The sequence below is a fragment of the Pseudocercospora fijiensis genome, assembly GCF_000340215.1.
Source record: "Pseudocercospora fijiensis CIRAD86 unplaced genomic scaffold MYCFIscaffold_9, whole genome shotgun sequence".
Lineage (NCBI taxonomy): Eukaryota > Fungi > Ascomycota > Dothideomycetes > Mycosphaerellales > Mycosphaerellaceae > Pseudocercospora > Pseudocercospora fijiensis.
Window position 1 is genome coordinate 713,628 of NW_006921540.1, and position 17,101 is coordinate 730,728.

At 44.0% G+C, this 17,101-nt stretch overlaps 5 protein-coding genes across 5 annotated transcripts; 4 read left to right on the forward strand and 1 right to left on the reverse strand.

The window, feature by feature from the left end:
* Window positions 1-1,353: 1,353 nt before the first annotated feature.
* MYCFIDRAFT_178493 (uncharacterized protein) lies at window positions 1,354-9,511 on the forward strand (the record flags this gene model as incomplete). Its single annotated transcript, XM_007932548.1, has 5 exons — window positions 1,354-1,360; window positions 9,031-9,104; window positions 9,157-9,314; window positions 9,346-9,377; window positions 9,417-9,511. The coding sequence occupies 5 exons, from the start codon at window positions 1,354-1,356 to the stop codon at window positions 9,509-9,511; spliced, it is 366 nt and encodes a 121-aa protein (XP_007930739.1).
* A 95-nt stretch (window positions 9,512-9,606) lies between these two features.
* MYCFIDRAFT_178494 (uncharacterized protein) lies at window positions 9,607-11,306 on the reverse strand (the record flags this gene model as incomplete). Its single annotated transcript, XM_007932549.1, has 3 exons — window positions 9,607-9,671; window positions 9,733-9,911; window positions 9,946-11,306. The coding sequence occupies 3 exons, from the start codon at window positions 11,304-11,306 to the stop codon at window positions 9,607-9,609; spliced, it is 1,605 nt and encodes a 534-aa protein (XP_007930740.1).
* A 59-nt stretch (window positions 11,307-11,365) lies between these two features.
* MYCFIDRAFT_178495 (uncharacterized protein) lies at window positions 11,366-12,882 on the forward strand (the record flags this gene model as incomplete). The annotated part of the gene is made up of 12 exons (XM_007932550.1): window positions 11,366-11,565; window positions 11,594-11,639; window positions 11,668-11,838; window positions 11,867-11,938; window positions 11,985-12,178; window positions 12,211-12,279; window positions 12,311-12,387; window positions 12,411-12,474; window positions 12,504-12,577; window positions 12,607-12,620; window positions 12,647-12,662; window positions 12,701-12,882. The coding sequence occupies 12 exons, from the start codon at window positions 11,366-11,368 to the stop codon at window positions 12,880-12,882; spliced, it is 1,179 nt and encodes a 392-aa protein (XP_007930741.1).
* Window positions 12,883-12,942: 60 nt separating this feature from the next.
* Window positions 12,943-14,022, forward strand: MYCFIDRAFT_178496 (uncharacterized protein; the record flags this gene model as incomplete). Its single annotated transcript, XM_007932551.1, has 6 exons — window positions 12,943-12,947; window positions 12,973-13,248; window positions 13,302-13,639; window positions 13,671-13,778; window positions 13,920-13,964; window positions 14,012-14,022. The coding sequence occupies 6 exons, from the start codon at window positions 12,943-12,945 to the stop codon at window positions 14,020-14,022; spliced, it is 783 nt and encodes a 260-aa protein (XP_007930742.1).
* A 297-nt stretch (window positions 14,023-14,319) lies between these two features.
* Window positions 14,320-16,544, forward strand: MYCFIDRAFT_199576 (uncharacterized protein; the record flags this gene model as incomplete). Its single annotated transcript, XM_007932553.1, has 9 exons — window positions 14,320-14,322; window positions 14,392-14,459; window positions 14,622-14,640; window positions 14,802-14,861; window positions 14,937-14,983; window positions 15,198-15,285; window positions 15,613-15,638; window positions 16,090-16,140; window positions 16,322-16,544. The coding sequence occupies 9 exons, from the start codon at window positions 14,320-14,322 to the stop codon at window positions 16,542-16,544; spliced, it is 585 nt and encodes a 194-aa protein (XP_007930744.1).
* Window positions 16,545-17,101: the final 557 nt, after the last annotated feature.

Here is a 17,101-nt window from a genome sequence, read left to right on the forward strand (position 1 = left end):
AGGATTACTAGCTATATACCTACCGACTTAAGGAGACTTCTAATAAAGTTTACGCGCTGTTCTATTGCGCTAATCTCCGGGCCTAACGTTAAAGAGAGAGGGCTCGGGTATTACGAGCGGTTAGTATATATACCCTATATAAGAGGGTAGCTAATAAGATTAAGCCCGTAAAAGGCAGCGTATATATAACTAATAGGTCTAATCCTAGCGGGAATCCTAACTAGCGATAAAAGTGCCTTAACCGCGAAGCGATATTAATACCTAGGGATAGTCTATACGACTAGAGGTATATTACTAAAAAGTTCTCCGCTATTCCTAGGGGATCGAGGCTAACGCCGGAGAGACTAGCGAACATTAAACCTAGTATCGAGCTTTCGGATCTTGAACTAGATTTGCTATACGAGCTTCTATACAACCGCGAAGCCGTATTAGTATATAACTTTACGCATCTAGGTAGGATTAACCCGGAGGTTGCCCCTCTATAGAGGATCCGAACGATCGAGTATAAGCCTTAGGCTTACCTAGGGTTTAAGCTAAACCTAAGCCTAAGAGGTATAGTTAAGAATATAATACGGTAGCGTATAAAGGCTAGTACCTTAGAGCCTTCCTATGCCTCGTATCGCAATCTATACTTCCTAGTTTAGAAGAAGACAGCTCCTAAGGAACTAAAGAAGTATCGGCTAATTAACGCTACCTAGAAGTTTAACGTAGTTACGATTAGAGATACTAATCTTCCTCCGGAAACTAATAGGTTCTTAGAAGCCTTTACTAACTGTATAGTAGCCTCGCTAGTTAATGTATTCTCGGGCTACGACTAGATACCTCTCTACCCTAATAGCCGGGACCTTACTAGTTTCGAGACACCTCTTAGGCTATATAGACAAACTACCCTTCCCTAAGAGGCAACTAACTCCGTAGCCTAGTTTGTTCGCATTATAAACTAAGTCCTCGCGGCCTATATCTCCTATATAGCAATGCCTTTCCTCGACGACATCGGTATTAAGGGCCCTAAAACTAGGTACGATAATAAAGAAGTAGAGCCTAGCATCTATAGGTTCTTTCTCGAATATATTTAGAACCTCGATAGTATCCTCTGCGACCTAGAGCGAGCTAACCTAACGGTATATAGGGAGAAGCTTTAGCTCCTATATAAGCGTATAAACATTGTCGGGTTTGTTACTAACGAGAAAGGCCGCTATCCTAATAATACGCGGGTCCTAAAGATTGTATCCTAGCCCGACCCTACCTATTAGAAAGATGTCCGGATCTAGCTTAGAGTAGTCTCCTACTTCCGTATCTAGGTCGAAAACTTTGCGTTAGTATATAAGCCTCTATACGCTTTACTTAAGAAGGATGCAGAGTTTAAATAGACCTCCGTTTACTAAGCCGCTAAGGATAAGGTTACTAAGGCAGTTATTAGCGCGCCTACGCTTACCTCTATTAACTACTCGGAAGGCGTAGGTCTACTAATTATTGCTATCGACTCGAGCGGGGAAGGCTACGGCGAGATACTAATATAGTGCGATCGTAAGAAGCCCTCCTTACGTTACCCTATCCGGTACGAGTCCGGTCTATAGAAACCTATCGAGGCCCGATATAATGCTAGCAAGCGAGAGTGCCTTAGTGTCTACAAAGCTCTTAAGAAGTTCCGTTCTTAGCTCTTTAGAGTATTCTTTCGCCTAGAAGTCGACCCCTAGACGCTAGTCTATTAACTTAACTATATAGCCTCCGACCTGCCTAACTCTACGATAGCTCGGTAGGTTGCCTAGATCTATTTGTTTAATTTCGACGTCTTCTATGTTCCTAGTAAGAAGCATACTAGACCGGATAGCCTTTCTAGAAGGCCTACTATAGAAGAGGACATCGCCGAGATAATAGAAGAGGAGGATATCGACGCGGTTATTAACCGTACCTTCTTTACTATCTTCTATATTAATGCTATACTAGTAATTACTAGGTCTACTGCTAACGACTAACCTAGTAACTAGCCTAACGAAGACTATACTACTAACGGCGAGGACTAGGACGATACTAAGGCGAGCGAAGTAGGTAGAGATAATATCCTTAATAGGGTCTACTCCGACGACTCCTATAATATCGCCTACTTCCTTACCTATACGAAGAGAGCTCCTAGTCTATTAAGGAGTTAATACCGTCGTATTACTCGCTATTCTCGGAGGTTCCTTATTAAGGATCGCATCCTTTAGCGATAGGCTATAATTAATATACCGCTCTAGCGTATTATTAACGATCTAGTAGCCCGATAAGAAATCCTTCGCTTTGTTTACGATAAGCTCGGCTACCGGGCGGCGGAGGGTACCTTCGATGTCCTTCGTCGGCGCTACTAGTAGGACGGCGTATAGGCTAATGTCTCTCGCTACTATAAGAGCTGTCCTAAGTGCAACTTTAGGAACAGCTACCGGCGTCTAGGAGAGCTACGTATCCCTACTACCTAGTTAGTTAGGGAGCGGTAGTATAGCGATAGGGTCTATCTTAGCCGCAATAATAGCCTATATATTATTCGAGAGAGTCTTTCTCGATAGCCGGAGGCCTATTATTTCTATAAGGGTTACGGTGCTATTAATGCCCGTAATATAGCTACCTTCCTGTTTAAGGATCTGTTTTGCCGCTAGGGAACACCTTACGAGGTTATCTTAGACAACGCTACGAACAATATAGCTAAGGAGGTTTAAGCGCTACTTGTTTCGTATAGGGCGAAGAACGTTCGCATCTCCCTATACTATCCCTAGTCGAATACTATTATTAAGCGCAGCTATCGGTCGTTAATTGATGCCCTATCTAAGATAACTAATAGTAGCGACAGATTAGTTCCTATTTCTACCCGCGTCCTAGCCCTTCTCTAAGCAGACCGAACTACTATTATCGATACGACTAGACTTATACTAGCGGAACTTATAATTAGGAGGGACGCCGTTCTTCCTATTAAATTGTCCTATCGCACGTACGGCGTTTACGATTAGGGGTCTATTCGTACTAGGGTAGATCTTCTTACCCTACGGGCTAAGGCTCTTAAGGATATAACTACGACTTCTTAAGAGGGTCTTACTCGACAACGTCGGCTTTAAGAAGAGGCTAAGCAGTATTTTAATAACTATAATGCTATTAATTGGGAACCTCTAAAGGTTAGCGATATAGTCCTTCTATACCGGTCCGAATTAGAGTATAGTTACTCCTATAAGCTAGCCTTTAAGTAGAAGGGTCCTTATAGAGTAAAGGAGGTCCTTTACTCGGGTTCCGTATACCTTCTTTAGGAGCTAGATAGTACTACCTTAAAGCACACTTACCCTCGGGCTAATCTAAAGAAGATCGTTAAGTTACAAGAACCTACCCGCCCTCCGCCGACCGAGGAGGAAGTTAGTGCCTCTATAGACCCTCTGCCGTCCTTAGATACCTATCGGAAGGAGGATCCTACCGCTATTATAGATCCGGTTCTGCCTAAGGACTATGCCTATCCCTAGATTCGTCTTAGTAAGCTATTAGGAATACTAGTAACTTAAGAATAGAGGGAGGGTTATATACGGGTTAACTATATATAGAGCATTTCCGATATTAATTCCGATAGTAAACTAGACTTCTAGCTATCTAACTCTAACTCCGAGGAACCTAACTAGTCTAGCGATAAAGACCGCCTAGAATTATAGCTAGACGACCCCGAGACTAAATAATCGTATATCCTTTCCTGCCTCTACTACGTTACTTTCCTTGCCTCTATTAACTATTCTCCGCGCTATTAATGTAGTGCCGCCCTATAGCTTTAGTCCTTACTACCTATTCCTACTAATATTAATGCTCTTAGTTATTACCCTCTTTTACTTTTACCTTGTCGGTTGTTTTGCTCTTTTGCCTTCGATTAATATTGTTATAGCTTTACTCTTTTTTGTTTTTCCTTAGAAAGAACTATACGAGGAATAACTTCCGAATAACACCCTAGGGGTAGCATTCGGAAGCTAGCCGAACCTAACCTCCCGCCCTTCTAGGACTACTTCCCTCTAGTTTCCTAGTCTCTAGCAACCGCCCTTAGGTAGTAACGATAACAAGATACTCCGCTAGAGAAGATTGTTCCTACCCTAATTAGTATTAGTTACGTAGGACACTAAGAAAGAGAGGATCCCTCTCCCTTCCTAGCTCTTAGATAGACGTAGCAACCTAGGCCTATAGCCTCTAAGAATAGGGACCTTAGGCCGCTAAGCTTAGTATCTAGAAGAAAGAAGAACGCACGGGCTACGTTTATATACCTGCTACTATAAAAGGTGATGCTGTATCTATAACGATAGTGCTATAGGCTAATATAAACTGCGCTAGGCCTAGGCGATTTGCTCCTAGTTGCCGAGCATCTCTAGAGAAAAGCTAATACTACCTTAGAGATATTATTAGTCCCGCCGGCCTTACTACTATAGATTACTACTAGGTACTCGAACTAACTAGTTATATTTCGAGTACGCGAGAATCTACGAAAGCTAGAGGTTAATAAAGGCGCGTAGTCGTTACTAGTAATTAGCTAGATCGATTGTTAAACTTTAGTCTGCCCTACTAATAAAGGAGTCTCGTATATAGCTTTACTTTTTAGGGTCTATATATAATCGTTATCCGTTTGCTTTACCGGAATATACGGACTACGCTACCTTCGTACTCTATTTAAGGCGAGCCTTCTAAGCTCTTTCTTCTACTCGAATACTAACTAACTTACTACCGCCTACCCCCCCCCCCCCCCCTTCTTCTATCTAAACCCTTTAATTATTATTAACAAGCTACGAACGTTTTTGCAAACTCGTTACTAACTCCTTTCTACTCCGGTCGACTAAGATGTCTTCCGGCGCCCTAAATCCGCTAGGCGCTAGTAGTAGCAGTAACTTACGAGCCCTAAACCTAGGCGCGCTAGTCCTAATCGAAGCCCCCTCCGATAGCGCCTTAGTCGCTATAACTAGCCTCGAGTACTGTTTCTAGATCGTTACCGCTATCGACGACCCCTAAAAGAAGATTAAGACCGGTAAAATGTCTAGAAAAGTGATCGATCGAAACATTAAGAAGGCTTTTATCTAGAAGGTTTACGGCTTAGTAATATATGACAAAAATGTTCTATTTTTAGTATAGTACTAGGCAAAAGTCTAACTTTTATAAGTTACCTATTTATCGTTCTAGGATAGCTTAGGATCGCTCGCGATCGCTCGGGATCGCTTAGGATCGCTCGCGATCGCTCGGGATCGCTCGCGATCGCTAGGATCGATAGGATCGATAGGATCGGTAAAAAAGTTTCCGTAACGAAGAGCGTGCTAAGCAGGTTGCGTCGTTCGTTAATAAGTATCCGGTCCGTCGTAAGGGAGTAGAGCACCTTTCCCGTACTATAATCTATCGAGTCTCTACTACTAGTAAGAAGCACGGTAAGCAATTAGTTAACTTAACCTTCGTACTTAACGACTTTACGATAGCCTACTAGAAGCGGTATAAGGATGCTATTACCGAGGTAGATCTTAACGCCTAGTCTACTAAAGATCTGCTAAAAGAGAAGGGCTATCGTATTAATAGTATAGGCTTTATTATTAAGGGTTAAGAGGCTCCTATCGTAGATGTTCTCGAACGTAAGGTCCTTCGCCTTAAGACGGAAGCCGATACGGCTACTAGTCTAGCGCTCGCTATAGAGATATAGGTATAAGATCGCCGCTCGACCCGTAACCGTAAGGTCCCTTAAGAAGTTTAAGATAAGCGCGCTAAAGTAGAAGCAGCGCGTTAGAAGGCGTTGTAGGCTCGCTAGGCATTCTAGAAGGCCGCTAAGAAGTCTACTATAGCTTCTAGTACTAACTATAGTAACTCGGATATTAACATACTAGATACGCTACTAGAAGATAGTATTTCCTCCGAGGGTTCCTTTAGTAAGCGTAGGTATAGAGGCCTCTCGCCGATACTGTTAACTAAGAACATCTATAGTTCCTATAAGGGTAACTCTATCGCATATCTTATTACCGAGATCGATATAGTTTATAAGGCCGATATATGCAAAGCATCTATCGCCCTATCTATTTGTTAGTAGTACGACGACCTTAGTAAGCTAGGCGAAGATCCGTTTACTATATATGCTAGCTATGTTAAGAAGGCCGCTAAGGCGTATAGTCTCTATACTAGTGCTAAGACGAGTGTCCTTATTAGCCGCCTATTAAAGATTAGACGTAATATCGCTAATTAAGATGCCTTCGCTGCCTTTAAGGCTAATTAGGCCTATACTAACTAGTTTCCTAGACGCCCTATTGCCGCCCTAATATCTCTAGGACTCTACGCGTTTAACCCTACTAGTACTATTACTCGCGCCCTTACGCTAACAGATCGCTAGAGCAAGTTCGTTACCGGCATCCTTAGCTAAGGCACCTCCTTCGACCGCTTTCGCTAGACCGGCAATGCTATCTTCCCTTAAGTCTTTAGTTAGTTATAAGAGCCTTATAGAGTATATCTTCCTTTCCTTATCGATCTAATATAAGAGGAGTTTAAAATATACCTTTAGTATATACGTACGATGCCTAAGTCTAAGTAAGAAGGCCGCAATGCCCTTTAAACTTATAGTATAAGCAACTAAATCGTCCGCTAGTACCCTACCCTATAGCTCTTAGCTATCGCCCTTCGACCTAATTATATATACAAGCTTATCTCCGTCCCTAAGCCTACTAAGTTCTTTAAGGTTAGCGGTACTTATAAAAACTGTCCTTCTAAGGAGTCTGCTTATCTCGGATAAGATATAGTTAAGCTCGTAGCTAGCGAGGGTGCTAGTTACCTACGCATTAAGGTCTGCCTTATATCTAAGGATAAGACTAGCTACTCTACTATTATCGAAGGCATATATTAGCCCGAGGTCTTTGCGAACTAGGTTAAGAAGCTTAAGGCTCGTAGCCTAGTCCTACTAAGCAAGATCGGCAAGCTTACTAATAAGTACCTTACCGGCGACGACCTCGACTATATGTTCGATAGTTAGCCTAATAGTAAGGGGCGTAAAGCGGAGTAGATCCTTAACCCTCTAAAGGAATGCGAGGTCTCTATTTAGATACTATACCTTCCGTATAGTAATCTAAAGACTAAGAGCAACCGTATATTAATTAACCTAGGCTACTCTCGCGTTATTAATAGCACTAAGGTTAAGGGCTACGAGAACTTAACAGTCTCTTAGGTTGCTAAAGCGTACCGCAATCTAACCGCCCTCCTAGCCTCTAACTCCTTTATACTATTCGCTTTCCCTATAGCTATCTCGGTCGAAGGCCTCGGCTATATCTCCGACGCCCTAGTTAGCAGGATTCCTTAGTTAAGTTACGTTATTTAGAACGAAGTTAAACAGATCCTCTAGCTTAATAACGAAGGACTTAAGGAGTATCTATACGATTAGGAGAAAGCTGCGAGGGAAAAGGCTACTAATCTCCTCGTTAATTAAGCTTTCTATAAGGGACAGTACTTCGGTGCTAATAGCTTTAACGTATATAGAGGAGATTTCGAGAGCCGACTAGCAGATAAGGTTATTACTAGTAAGGATTACGGCGCGTTAAAGCAATAGTAGGTCTGTATAGTATTGCTTAGGAAGTCGTTTTTATATAATTATAGTATCTAGGATTAATACTACCCCGGGGGTGTTATTACGGAGTTGTAAAAATAGCCTTAGCTAAGACCGCTAAGGATGTATATATGTTTGTTTTAAGCGCGTAATATAAAGCGTGTCTAGTTAGACACAAAGAAAGGGAGGGATATTAGCTAGTAACCGGCCCTATACCTATAGGCTAGTTTTAAGCCTATATAAGAGGCCTCCTTCTATAGAGTAGATAGATTATTAACCTCGTATAGCACATTGTTTATATTACACTTCTATAATGCCTATATTGTAGGGCTCTAGTTATTAGCCTAAGCGACAGTCTCGTTATCCTATCTTACTAAACATAGCTGCCTATATTGCTATAGGTTATGTTACCCTCGGTAGCCTATACTATTGCTACAAGTAGTAGTAGTAGTATTAGTTTCCGTCCTTTACTAAACAAGCATTTATATAGATAGCATTAGCGGCGATATATATACGTTGTTATAGCTAAGAAATAAGCACTAGACGACTTTAGAAAGTCTTTTAATTCTATATACGTATACTATTTAGCTCTTACTAAAGTAAAGTAGTTAAGATTATATAAAACGCAGGCCGTAGTACTCCTTACGTAACTAACGCAACTTAACCGAGTATTTAAGATAACCTTCCTATAGCTCTTAATAAGAACTATAATTATATACTTAACTCCGTAGCGTCCGTACCTCGTAATAGTAGTAGCTCTACCTCGTAATAGTTATAATACGTTCTAACGCGCTACTACTCCTAGTAGTACTTCTAGCCCTCTTCTTAGCTATCGCCGCCTACCCTAAATCTACTCTATCTACTTTTAGTAACAATAGTATAGCTATTACCGAGATATCTATCTCGATCCGCCCTACCGACGATATTATCCTCTTCGCTTCTAAGATTAAAGTTAACCTTCGCCTAACGACTCCCCTCTCTATTATCCTCTAGTCCTTTATAGCTAACTACGCCGTACCGATCGAAGTATCCGCCGATATCGAAGTACTTTAGAAGTATAGAGTCTTAATAATCTTCGCTACTACCGCTACCCTCTTAGCTTTCTTCCGCTCCTTCGATAAGCGCGAAAACGCCGCTATAGCTAAGTTTAACGCTAACTATATCTATTATTTCCTAGTAATCGATAGTAGCGATATACCGTTAAAGCAGCTTGCCGCCGCGTACATTCTAGGTAGTCCTTAGATTAAAGCCCTAGAGTATAAGAATCCTAGTACCGAGGGCTACTTCGATATATACTATTCTAATTCTCTATATAAGAATAGTATTAGTATCGTCTATGCTCTCGAAACCCGTATAACCTCGAGTAGTACTAGCGCTAAGCGTTAGGAAGATAAAGGAGCTACTAGAACTAAGACTAACGGCTACGAAGTCTACGGTACGTTACGCGCTCCTTATCTAAATAATAGGATCCTAATATGAAACTCTAGGCAAATACTTCTTCGTCAACGTCGACAAGAACGAGGAGATCGCTATAGGTTTCGACGGCGCGTTCCTAACCAACGTAAGCAAGTTTTTACCCCTGCAGTTCTATACCCGTATTGACTTCTGCTTAGCTCCTTGACTCCGTTTCCGACGACACTAATTTCGATACCCTAGGAGCCTCTTGCCTCAATCTTATCAACGACGCAAATGGCAAGGCCGCCACTTACGGCTACTTCACTTCGTCGGAGAACGAGAAAGATATCACCGAGCAGCATGAGGGTTCTTGGACGTGGATGCTTGCTTGTCGGCAGCTTTTGTAGTAGAAGCTGTTTTCGCTCATTGACGAGGAAGGGTCATTTGGCGTAGTGCGACGACGTCTGAAATTAGGGAGTGGTTCACGGAGCAGCAGAGATATATGGAGGATTAGTGGACCGTGGTTTCAGAAGTCGCATGGCCTTCTTGCAAATCACTCCACCATTAGCATGAAATAGAACAAGAACAAGGGCAAAGTCGGATGCATATGTCCACAGAGCGACATCACATCAAAAACTATAGAAGAAGAAAAATCTGAATCGATGGTCCTATTTAGATCCAGTCAAGGACTGCTTGGGCGCTTTACCAACGTAGACGCACGACAGACGGTGGACTATTGCATCGAGTTTCTTGCTTCGGATACTGTAACTCAGTAGAGCTACCCGATACCTGACTTTTGTCGATAGTTCTACAGCATACGTCGATCCAAGCCCAACCTTCGAAAACACTGTGCAAAGTGCGATTTTCTGCTAGCCCCCAAGGCGTCCCGCTTCTCCCGTATTTCAGTGAAAGATACATCTTCCTAGAGAGTTGTTGTGTACAGAGTGGCAAATTTCGGAAGAATTCCTTCCATCTGCATCGGATCGATTTTTTAATCGATTTCTTACATATATAACATTCCGGCAGGCAACACATTTCCCTTATCCAACGGCTCCGCATCCCAAAGCGTCATGCTCGGACTCTCCAACCCAAAGTACTCGCCCGCAGCAACAATCGCCGCAAAAAATCCAAAAGCGGTAATCAGCCACCCCGCGATTGAAAACCCCGTCGAGAAATCCTTCTCCATTCCAAACCCATACCCAAGCGCCGCACCAAGACTGATCAAAATCACGAGAAGCAACGCAGCATACACCTTCGCACTGTCAAACGTCTCCTTGATCTCCAAATCCACCACGGCACCGGGTTCGATCAACTCATCCAAATTATCCACCCAAACTCTAGAATGTTTCTGCCTTCTCGCCTCGCTGTTCTTCTCCTCTCGAAAAACATGGAAAAGTTTCGAAACGCTTCGCGCTTTCTTGCGGAGCTGGAACATGAAAAACGCTCGACCTCGATCGTCGTCGCGGTTCGTGATGGCTTTCTTTTCGCTGATTTGCCAGCGGCCGTGTTTGTAGGCTTGGTCGGGAAAGGCGTGGTATTGGAGGAAGTATACGAAGGAGATGGCTTTGTAGGCTGTGAGTTTTTGGACTAGGCCGATGTGGTCGGTTTTGAGACGTCGGTATTCTTGGGTGAGACGTGTGGCGAAGGCGAAATCGTCCCAGGTTCCTTTTTCGTAGATGAAGCCACGGCTTTTGTAGCGTTCGCCGTGCCGGGTTAGTACAAGTTTGAGGGTCAGTTTTAGAGTACCGTTGCCTTTGCTGTAGATCGGAACTGCCGCTCGAGCCCAAAGACCTTTACTGTGGGGTGGCGCTTCTCTTATGAATCCTTGTCTTCTGATCGGTACCATGATCGAGTTCCGCCGATACGGAATATATCGTGGTACGAATGGTTTATACGCCGGATTTGTAGGCATATGTGAAGGATGGTATGAGGATGCGTCTGACCACGATGGAGAAATTGGGGGCGGTGGTGGAGGGGGTCCATTTGGCGGCGGGCGTGGAGGGGCTCCAAATCCAGCAGAAGGTCGTAATGGTTGAGGCATACTGGACGGGCGGATGTAAAGAGGTTCAGGCCTGGCAGAGATTCGTTCGGGTCTTGCATCATGGTCCAAGCGAATGTCTGGACCTAGGAATGTGCCTCCATAGTAGTCGTCTAGCAGGTCGTCAGATTCCTGGTCCGTGACATGGTCATGGTCCTTCTTGGGAGGTGCCTCGACGTAGCGGCGACTAGAGCGACGACGGCTCTTCTTCCGTGATGATTGATGCGGCTTGTCTATCTGTATGCGATGCAGCTCCTTGTCCGTGTTTCGCTTATTGCGTCGGATGAAGACATTTGCCAGGTCGCCTTCTGAATCGGAACTTCCAGACATGATCGTGCCAGCAATGCAAGGAGACAAGCACGCACAGGGTACGAAAGGCAGCCGATGAAATGCATACAGAGTCATCACTTACCGGAACGCCATCTCGCTTTGGAGGTGCGGCTGAGCCTCGTCGATCCTCAGGTGTGGTGTGGCCCCGTGCGGCCGCCATTGTACCCGAGGCCTGGCCACGATCTTTCAGTACATCTTCGCATATTCAATTTGAGCGCGATGCCTCGTCGATGATAGAAAGTAGAGGGTGTAGGTGTAGGTGAAAAATAGGATGTGGTGCGGTGAAGGTTCACGAATCGAATCCCTGGTCTGCCAAGAGTCCTCAGGAGCTCTGTCTCGCATGATCAGACGCGTCCAACAGCGGTATGGTGTGAAGTCTTGGAGCTCAGCCCAAACTTCACCAACTCTTCCTCTTCCTCTTCCTCTTCCTCTTCCTCTCCCTCTTCCTCTTCCTCTCCACGCGCACGCGCACGCGCACGCGCACGCTATCAACCTTCTTAAATGCCTACATACTGCTTGCGTAGCTGCTGGCGTGGAAAAACTGCCACAGCAGGCCGCAGCAGGCTACAGCAGAGCATCTGCGGCGCACAAGCCCCTCGCTCGGCCCACTAAAGGTTTGGTGGGCTGAGCCAGTATCATCTAAACGGCGACAGGCTATTCAGACAACCAAGATACAAGAAATCTCGCCCCACTTTCGCAGCAAAACAGCTGACCGACGTCAACCATGGGCCATATCAAAAGCCTCGCGATGCACTAGGCTCAAAAAGGCCATCTCAACCGGCTCTTCCATTGAATGATCACACCAGCGCCAACGAAGAAGCTCTCAAGGCTGAAACAGAAGCCGAATCAAGGACAGAAGCCGGATGGAGCAAGTGCCGGGGAAATGCAGATGAAGGTATTCCAGACGAGCAGTAACCCTGTCTCAATTCTCTTTGGAACACCCCATCCACGACCGAGGCCAAATTCGTGGAATGTCGATGCCAGGACAACACCACCATTCAAAGGGATACAGTCAAGGATTCTTGTTACATACATATCATCAACGCCATGGAAGCCGAGCGGTCTCAAAGATCGCTCTCCGGTGCGTCCACTGGTGACCTGCAGCGACGCCTGGATACGGACTTGGGACCATGCAGGTCTTTGCCTACCGCTCCCATTCTGGCCAGCGGTGAGAGGAAACGAAGCATTTTAGCGAAGCTCTGGGAACACCATTCTCATTTCCAATAGATCTGGAAATCACGTCCTCGTGACTGTTGCCATTCCGGGTTCGCGTACAAGGATGCAGAAGAGGAGCTCGTAGATCATAATCTGGAAGTGCTCGGGGACGGTTTAGCTTGAAGAGCGCCAACAGCACCGGTGGCTCGACTACGAATTCGACAGGAACATATAATGAGAAACTGCCATAGAATTAGACCAGTTCTTCTTGGCTTGTTCCAGCACACACCTCTTACGCTTCCACACTTGCAAATTTACGATGGTTTCCAGCAAAGAACGCCAACAACAACAACAACAGCAGCAGCAGCAGCAGCGAGATAAGATTTCATGCCGAACCATGCAGGCCAATGACACCACTTGACGCCCTTGCGAAGCTTCCGAGGATGATGTAATTCCGCTCAGTCCCTACCTTAGCGCGCATATGGGGTAAGAAATAACCGTAGTATTACAGCAATCTCAACGCCAACTGTATGCACTATTTTGAACCGTACCACACCAGTAGATCGACCATATACCATTCAAAAGCATTCTTCTGCATAGACCTGCCTGCCGCAGAACTTGCTGAACCGCAGAGACCCACTTCTACTGCAGAACCCAATAGGAACAGGTGCCAAGCGGTTGCGGAGTGGGTACCGGCACTTCCGACTTCATACGATTCACGGTGCTGTATAGTATTCTTCCTTCACGCGCACCAAGGCTCTCGCATCGCACGTTTCCGCACGATTAAGTCATTTATATATCGATTTTCTAGATCTCGCGCGCGCTCACGATTCGATATAGCCGAAGCAGCAGCAGCAGCAACTCCAGCTCCACCGCCGAAGAGGCTACTACTAGAAGCACCGGTATATCATTATCCTTTGGTCTATCATTATCCTTTGGTCTACACTCAAACACTGCACTCTATCATGTCAAGAATGTCAAGAATATCATGTTAAGAATATCCTATCAAGATTCAAAGCCGACATCTCTACGAATGCCTAAATTCTGCCCAAATCCAATGCCTAAATCTTCAACCTCCGGTCCACTACGACTATGTCTAACACATGCACGCGTACACTGTTCATCTATTCCATTGTTTGCCAAGCTTTCATATGTGAACAGGCGGCTATGGCAATATAGTGTAGTAGCTAACAGTTGTATAGCTGCGAGAGCAATTACGTTTCATTGCTGATTACCCCCATATAAGACTACCTACAAAGTCCCTTCCTGTACCCAGTACTACCGAGTCTGCAGCTTTTAAAGCTGAGACTGACAAGCGTAATCAACTTAATTAAGAATTTAAGTGGATGCATTTCGAAACTGGTACTTATAAGCAAAAAGATGATATTATTAAAAGAGTCTATAGAGAGAATGTCTTTAAGGAGAACAAATTACTGTATGCATGGGCACGGAGCAAAGCCCTTAATACCCGCACCTTGAAGTCGGACACTATCAAAAATTGTCGTGTAAGTTATCCCTTTAGCCTTGCCTGTTCACATCTTTTTGCTTAGCTCATGCTTAACTTATGTTCAAACTCATAAGTTGAGCTATCTTTTTGCCATTTGGCAGCACCTTTAATCTAGCAGGACTTATCCTTCGAACCTTATAATTCCGAAGCCTACTAATCTTTAGCACATTCTCGAATCTTATAGTTTTGAAACCTCCAAATTTCTAGCTAATTTTCGAATATTATAGTCCTAAGACGTTCAATCTTCGGTTTCTCAACTTTTAGTATAGGTTTAAGCATAGGTTTGAGCATAAGTTTAAGCATGAGTCTAAGTAAAAGACTATTCCTTTTGCTAGTCGCTATGATACATGCATGGTATAGGTGTGGCTAATATATATATAGGGATATGTCGCGAAGCAGATGAAGGAAGATCCGTCCCTTTAGGACATAAGCGTCGAAGAGACGCTCGATTACTTCGACGAGCTCTTTAGCGAAGACGAGTTCTTCGTTGTGTAAGTTGATCATAATGCTAATGTCTTATTTCCTATTTCTTTTTATATAGTATTCTCTCTTATAATCTATTAATCGGTGGCCGATAAACGATGCTAACATTATTAATATATAGCTTCAAGTATATAAAAGGTCGCCTAGATATCGACAAGTCCGGCCCTTAGGGCAAAGCCTTCTGCAAGTGTATGTCATTTAACATAGCTATAGTCTTTAAGTCTACCTTGACTCGAGAAGCATTATTTATTATAAGCTTTATGCCTAATGCCTTCCCTAGACATCTATCCATTATCTAATTCGATACCTCCGAAGCTCCGCATTAATGGATTTATGCTAATTAGATGTAGGGTAGTACCGTACTTTGTGCTCGGAAGTGGCTACGGCCCTTCGTGAAGACAAGAAGCTTAGTATGTCTTGCCTAGATTGTGTTACTCGCAATGCTGCTTGTGTATAGATAGAGCTAACACTATATAGGCAAGCAGTGCGCTAATGCTAATACTGCGCTCGTAGAGGCATACGACTCCTACCCGTAAGTTGATCTTTAATAGATTAGCTATATCTACATGCTCTATAACCTGTCTTTCAACAAGACCTGTCGCTACTCTATCGCAATATCTACGCTTAGTATCTCCTTCGATCTACCCTTAAGCATCTACTATCTACCATCTACCATCTACCATCTATAACGATCTAATTCGAATCGTTATTGCTCCGCGGAAGAGTATTAGCTAATGAGTATATAGTATCGACAAAGATTACGATGCGGTAGACCGCTCCGACTTTGCGGTAGTTATGCCGACTAAGACTAGTGCTAGCGACAAGGGTCGCAAGGTATAACTATCTTATTGCTTTAGTAGCTTAATGCTTACTATAGCAACACACGTATGGATATGCTAATCATATAATAGAGAAAGAACCTCGCTGGCGCTAAGCGGGCTAAGAAGCGCCTAATGCAGCTTCCGCCTGCAAAGGCTTAGGCCTTATATCATTTTTATATTTCTACATTTCTGCATAAGATCTTAGTTGAGCGATGGCGCTAGTAGCTTTGCTGTTTTGCTGTTTTGCTTCGGCTGCGCTATATAGCTACTGCTGCATTATTTTAGCTTATGATACCTAGATGAAACGCTATTGTTACTTACTAACTACTGCTACTTGTAGATGTACCGTATATCCGCGATGAACAGGTCTGTATTGAATGCTATCGCTATCGACATCTAGTATCCCCGAGACCTTGCCGGTACGGCCGCTTAGCAAGCAAGAACATGCAACGAACACGACCGCATCTACGAGATAAGACAATGTCAGCTTATACAAATATTAGCTTATACAAAGAACGCAGCTTGATTCACGCGTCTTGTCTTTATTCACGAAGCACACAAAGCCTAGCGCGTGTTAGGCTTGGCGTGTTAAAGCGCGTCTAGGTGCCTTCCGCAGCAAACACTACCTGCCTTAAACCCTAAACACATATACTCGCGACCTTTAAAAACACCTTCTACACTTCGCCTTCTGCACTTATTGCTTAACACAACGCACCTTGCAGCATTCAGCGAACAATGCCGCTACGTTTCTCATTCTTGCCGCTAGGCGCACTAAAAATCAAGCTTGACCCTCCCTAGGCAACTCCTTAGCCAACAGTAACAGCCGTAGCTCCTACACCCTCGAGTATCGCTACAAACTCTACTTAAGGTACAACACCTAGTCTTAGATCGACACCTGCTCTAGCAGCCGTAGGAACAAAGCGCCCTCGCGAAGATGATAATAATGATAATAATAATAATAATAATAATAATAAGGGCGCTAAAGATTAAGATAAAGACGCAGCCGCTAACTCGAGCTTCTTGCCGGCTCTAGATAATGTTTATCCAAGCATTGAGTCCGCCGACGTCGACGAGGAACTAGTGCAAATAGAGGCCGCAAATCCTATAGCACGTATAACTACTGAAATGCTTAATCTACAGCTCGCATTAACACAAGCAGTCGACGATGTTAAGCAACCGACCGTCGAAGAAGTCATTGAGACAGCCGAGTATCAAATTCAGCCTAATAAGGAGCCTAATCGAGTGCAGGAAGCCACTGCTATACTAGGCTAAGAATACATCGAAGCTAATAAGGATTACGCACCACCTTAACAGACTAGTCTAATGCTTCCGCTACCGACTCTAGCTACTGCAGTTAATTAGTCTCAAGTCCTTAATTAGAAGAAGGGCTGCACCGTTAGCGCTATTAACGACCTGGAAATAGCATTTGGTATATAGCTTTAGGACGTTAGTATCTTACGCTCCGACTATGTATCATTGTATAAGATCTTTACGACCCTAGTACTAGACAGTAACAAGCTCTCTAAGCTACTAAAATCGATTGACACGATCAAGTTGCATTTAAAGTCTGTACTTCCGCTGCTTACATTACGCTATTAAGATATTCTGCTACAGAAGCAGAAGACACTTCTAACTGCACTAGGATCTCAAGACATTAAGACATTACAGCCGCTGTTCTTCTTCGATCCATAGGAGCTGTTCTCTCGCATACTTAGCTCTAGCACAGTTAGCAATATGCATAGCGGATTAGCCGAGCTTGTCGATGTCCCTAAAGAGCTGTTTTAGTCGCGAGCATAGGCGAGCTCTATCCGTACGACATCTAGTGTGTT